Source organism: Silurus aristotelis, assembly GCF_946808225.1.
Source record: "Silurus aristotelis genome assembly, chromosome: 3".
NCBI lineage: Eukaryota > Metazoa > Chordata > Actinopteri > Siluriformes > Siluridae > Silurus > Silurus aristotelis.
The window spans coordinates 20,474,879-20,480,878 of NC_139576.1; the positions used below are offsets into that span (position 1 = coordinate 20,474,879).

Consider the following 6,000-nt stretch of genomic DNA (forward strand, 5'->3'; position numbering starts at 1 on the left):
AATCCACGAACCAAATTTCTAAAATCGACATTTAATAAATTAATCCATAATATTTAATAAAATACCGAAATATTACAACCAAAAACACCAACCAGTTCTGTTCAGAGTAGAGTGCAGTAGATTTCTGTAAAGGCCAGACTACTAATATAGACACTAAGTAGTAAACAGATTGTAATGCCCTTCATCAGTAGAGCTGAAGAGCCTCTGGAGAGTCACGTGAAGAGGTACTGCATGAAAAAGGCAGATCAGAGACAGAAACGAGAGAGAAAAAAAAGTCACAGGAAAAGAAGAAAAAAAGAAAAACCAACCGTGACACTTTACTTGAAGAGTTATCGATAAGTGTTGTAACATTGACATCCATGAGATACTTGGTACATGATTAAAACTGGAAAAAAGTTCATATTAAATACTGGGCATACAGAGAATGATATAAGCAACTGAGCAATTACAAAATAAAAATCTGATCCAATTTAAGAATAAGACAGCTGGATTTCACCACATGAATACATGCCGGTACTGTTATCTGTCTACTAGAAAGATTACAATGAGTTTACTGAAGTTTCTTGTTTACAACTTACTGCCTTCTACAACTACTTTTGTTTTTTGAGCTTTTCAAGTAAAGTGTCACCAAAAAATAAACAAAAAAATCACTGGGAAAGATCACATTTACAGTTTCTAACAAAACACAAAAACCCGTTTGGCAAATAGGAACTAAAGTACAAACATGGTACAAATAAAAGTACAGTCACAACGTGTCAGATATTCACAAGCTTCATCACATGCTGCAGAAGTACACCGAGGTTAGCTTTTTACTCCTCGGTAACCTCTAAACCTTCACAAAATGAACAACTCTGGCTCTGCAGAGTGCCACTGTTCAGTTACCGAAACCCCGACAAAAATGGGGAGGAAGACATGCAAATTTAATTTACATAATCCACGCCCTTTACACAAGAAAAAAAAAAAAAAGAGCGCTAACCAATTAGAGCTGGTCCACCAGATGTGGGAAGAATGGACTATTATACAATGGTCCTTCAGTTTCAAGTCTTTGAACAAAAAACAAACAAACAAAAAACCCCAGCACAAGCTGCAGTCCATGATTAGGGGAAAAAAAAGTGTTCCTTCACGTAGGAGGTGGGATGATAAACAGACTAGAAGAGGATGTCTTCATTTTTTATCAGAGACTCGACCACCTGCCTCTGGTAGCGAATGTCGTTTAGCGCCGTCATGGCATCGAGGTCCGGAGCGCGCATGAGAGTGGGACCAAACACGATCCCCAAATTCTCTGCGTTCATCAGGTTATCCTTCTCATTCTGGGTCACCCTAGAAACACACCCACATATTATTTGTCAGAATTCTAGGCTAGAGTAATAAGAGAAATGTAGATACTTTGGTAAAGATCATAACAGGAAATCAAACCCAATGGCTCTCCTCACCTTTTTAAGTGACCCATCAGATACCTCAGAGTTTCACAGTGAGCAGGAGGCAGTTGCTTCAGGGCTTCGTGAAGTGACTCGAGGCGCTCATCTGGGTCTGTCAGCTCTGATTCAACACACACACACACACACACACGCTCTATTACACACAAGTAAGCAGATGCACATGGACAGGAACAAAACTGAACACGCTTTTGTATGGCACAAATAGTTAATAATGACCGTCTCCGAGACTAGGTGGCTGACTGAGGCATGCTCGTTTTTCATACTACATATAATGTTTGTATTTTTCTATATTATATCCAATAGATTAGATCCAATCAAATATATGAGTGACCAGCTGCATACAAAGCAATAAGAAAATTGAGATGCTGAGATTGAGGAGTTAAACAGAAAAGCAAGTCAGCATATCTGCATTTATTCAAAGCACACAGACACATACATGGCATACGTGTGTGTGTGTGTGTCTGAAAAAGACAAAGACTTACTGGCAGCCTCGATGAAGCGCGGATATGCGTCGTAAGTGATAACAGGAATGGGCAATTCCCTGAAGTAGAGCTTAAGAGCACCCGTGATGATGTTAATGTCTTCATATGTGTTTACTGAGATGTCTGCCTTCTCCCCATCTACACACAAAGCAGAAAGGAGACTGAATAATGACATGCTTTATCAAGGGTTCACTGTAGAGAAGAAAAAAAATATGGTTTTCCCACAAATATGGCTGGGGAGATAAGAGGATGCCAAGCACCAAGAGGATAGGGAGTTGATTTATCATGCATAGCTTTGTGTGGAGTCATGTGACCCTGGCAACGACTGGACAGCGCAAGTGTGTGAAAGCTGGATTTCGAAGTGTTCTGCCACTGCATTTCTGGCCAATACAATGCAATGCTCAATACAATGCTAGAAGCCTGCCTTACAATTCTATGGGTTCTAACCCGCTTGCTTTCACATCTCGCAAACCCAAATCTTTTCCTCATTCCATCTGTCACTAATCCTTACATTTCTGTCTTCTGTTTTAAGCTTTCTAACAGGTTTTTTTTTTTAATTTATTATTTCCCTATTTGGAACACATCCCAAAAGCTGCCTTTTCTTTATTCTATTTAAATCTCACCTCAGAAGCCTTTTCTCATGTTTTTAGTATGCTCTACCCATCTCTCTCTCTCTCTTCTCTCTCTCTCTCTCTCTCTCTCTCTCTCTCTCTCTCTCTCTGTCTCTGTCTCTGTCTCTGTATAGAGGCTAAACAGTCACTGACATTGCCATTTGTCCTGAATTTGGGTATCTATTGCCAGAACTGTGGGCTCCCGAGGACACGACACTTCTGTGCAGATGGAGCATAATCCTCATGCAACTGTGCCGCTTTCACATCAAAGCAGATCAAGGCTGCCGAGGCGGACCAAAACACACTGTGTTCCCACTGTTTTTACATAGAGTGACCTAAAAAGATCTGCATTGCGAACACACGTGGGTGTTTAACACTTTAGAAAGATTATTCATGGGGAGCTGTGTACAGGCACGCAGCAGATTTCCGACTCAATTACTGTATTTCATCAGAACTAAGTGTAATGAACCGAGGAGGCATGAAACAGACGTTTTTGCGAGCGCGTTCCGTGTGCACAAAAGCGAAGCGTACCTCTGTCGAAGGACAACTTGACGTCTTCAATTAAATCGCTGAAGCCGGACAATCTGTAGAGACCTTCAGACTTCAGACCTGGAAGAAAATCGAGTTCGGTGTAAAATCTGGATTCAGTAATTCATTAGTGATCTCATTCACATTAGACAAAGCTGTACATTACTTAACATATGGTGCGCCTAATGGAGCGGTTGTTTTGAAATGTAAACCAAAGCCATTCAAACAATTAACCATCTGTTTAATGACATGCATTAACGTACAGCATGATGCTAAACTGCCACTGAAAAAAAAAAATTAAAATAAAGACTTATTTCATTTGGAAGGCAATTCAAAATGAAAACTACAGATAAATCCATATTCTGTTACAGGAACTTCTAGGTAGATATTATTGTGCTATGAGACTGGTATAAAACTAAAAATTAAACAGTTTAGATTAGGCTGATCCTCTGTTAATCATCAGCACAGTGGACATTAAAAGGTAGAGCGCTCACCTCGTGATTCGATCTCTCGTATGCACATATCCACCACCATGGGCCGCTTGGAATTATGGGCTTTTACTAGAGTGGTTAAATCACAGCTGTACACTTTCTTCACATGTTTCAGGTCTGGTTTACAGTCATTGGGAACCATCTTGGAGCACTGCTTGTGAACATTCAGGCCACAGTCTGCAATAAACAAAAGAAACAAAGTGCCTCTGTAGTCTATGGAAGAACTGAAATAATCATGACTGACCATAAGTCATTTTACAATTTTTCTGATCATAATCAGTTTCAGGATGCCTGCAAAAAAAATAATAAAATAAAATAAAATAAAATCCCACAAAAGAATGCCTAATAGGTGTAAATGAACATTTTCAACAGCAAATGCTGAGTTAAAAGAACCCCACTGCTGGGGAGCGCAGCAGTCTGAGTCTAATACCTTTATTGATTGCCCATATCCTTTACCTAGAGCTCACCGAGTTAATTCTTTTCACCAAGTGTGCTGAGGTTTCATTCCCCATAATCAATATCTGTCTAAACTGTCAATGAGCACCGAACTCTGATATCAATTTCTGATTGGTTCCTTAGCATGCTGTTTGTCTCACCATAAAGGAAGCTGCAAGGTCTAAACACAGCATCTGATAAAAAATAAATACATGAGCTACTGTTTATGGGCAAGGATACGTTTATGGGTCATGGAGTGCAGTAGCCAATGAGCAACGCATTCCTCAATTAAAAATCATTTGTTTAAAAAGAATGTGATTTAAAAATAAAAACCATACGTGTATATCTTAAACATCAAACAAATAATCAATCCTTTCCTTTTTTTTATAGTCACACATTGGGAAATAAGGTCAAAATATCCTATTAAATAAGTGTTACTATAAGTCCAATTGTGCAGACATGAAGCACTTTCCTTCACCTCAAAATGTAGACAGTACTAGGAGTTATGCAAATATAGGCAAATTACTTCATTAATATATAATGCATGGCTCCCTAAACAGGCCAGCTGCTCCAGAGCAGGTAGCATGTGGGTAGTAGAAGAAGAAGAAAAAAAAAAAAAAAAAAAAACCCAAGATAAAGAAGAGCTGAGTGAAGTAAAAGCCAGAGCGGTGGTGTGCTCGGAGCTGGGGGCAGACGCTCAACCGCTGCTGCTTTGTGTAAGCTAAGCTCTCTGGGAGAATTAGGGAATTAGAGCTATGATGAAAACAATGTGGCCTGAAGGATGAGAGGAAGGAGTGAGAGAGAAAGAAAGAGAAAAGCGCAGCACACCTCAATCGCCTTCAATCCCGCACACACACACGATAATCAAGCAGACAGATATTCTCTGTGCTGCAGGCTACACTAGACCTCATTTCCAGCTCGAAATGGGACAGAATTTCAAAGCTCTCTTCTCTGCTCTTTCCGTCTGACTCGAATTTGAAGGGCCAGCTTGGAGATTTGTACGCAAATAAACACCCACACAATTTCTTTAATCAACATTATTCATATGATAATCGTGGCATGATAAATTGCAGCCACCATGTGTTTCTTCCATTCTGAAGCAAACAACAGAACAAACTGGAAACAACATTAGTGTCAGGGTGCTGAAAACCTGCTCGCCACGGCCGCGGCACATTACTCTACCAAGCACCGATAACATGATTACCCCGACCCCTTTCATTTACCGACTGATCATTAAATTCAATCTCCCACTGCATGCCATCTTTTTAAACCGAGTAAAGCTGGAGAAAACAATTTTCCCCATTACTTGCTGTAATTACATTTAGCAATATGGTACACCCTTGTTCAAAATAAAAGTACTGAATATGGCATCAGTGATACAAATTCTAAAGACTCAAAATTAAAGATTGAAAATGGCCCCTGGAGTATTGCTGCCTTCATTTATATTCATTGATGGAGAAATGTAATTACTGTATGAAAGAGAGTGAAGGATCTCTTAAGAGTGCGAGACAGGCGCAGTAATAGAGGGCACCGGTTAATAGATTCGCTTTATCCTCTAAGGTCTGCTGATCCCGTGTACAGAATACTAGTGCTAGATGACCCTTAAGCCCCCAGGTGGGGGCGACGACACAGATAGGCTCCTACCCTGCACACATACACAGATGCGCACTCATAAAATAAATCTGTGTGTGTGCGTTTGTTTATCCGTGAATTAACCTGAGCTCCAAGCTCCAGGACACAGTGTGCACACACAAAGATACTCTCTTACGACACCACAAGATTTTGTTGAAGTCTATTTTTTGCCTGAAATATTAGCTTTAACACCTGTCTACTGGGTTTATACTGACAGGTGTGCTCTGCTGGATCAGTGATATTGGGCTAAATCCCTGCTCTACTTATTACTTGCAGACAGTCAATACAGTCGGAATTTCCCTTCGTGCAAAAAAAAAAAAAAGAAAAAAAAAAGGAGTGGGAGCGTATCACAGAGATCCCCATATTGGTTTTGGGGACTGAA

General features: G+C 40.0%; 1 protein-coding gene across 1 annotated transcript in view; it reads right to left on the reverse strand.

The window, feature by feature from the left end:
- Positions 1–14: 14 nt before the first annotated feature.
- chn1 (chimerin 1) overlaps positions 15–6,000 on the reverse strand; it is a 38,205-nt gene continuing 32,219 nt past the window's right edge. The window contains exons 9-13 of the mRNA XM_083536030.1: positions 3,555–3,728; positions 3,064–3,141; positions 1,922–2,059; positions 1,434–1,539; positions 15–1,320 (exon numbers count right to left, since the gene is read on the reverse strand). Of these exons, the coding sequence (XP_083392156.1) occupies positions 1,149–1,320; positions 1,434–1,539; positions 1,922–2,059; positions 3,064–3,141; positions 3,555–3,728 (668 nt within the window). The 3' untranslated portion in view covers positions 15–1,148. The remainder of the gene's footprint in view (positions 1,321–1,433; positions 1,540–1,921; positions 2,060–3,063; positions 3,142–3,554; positions 3,729–6,000) is intronic.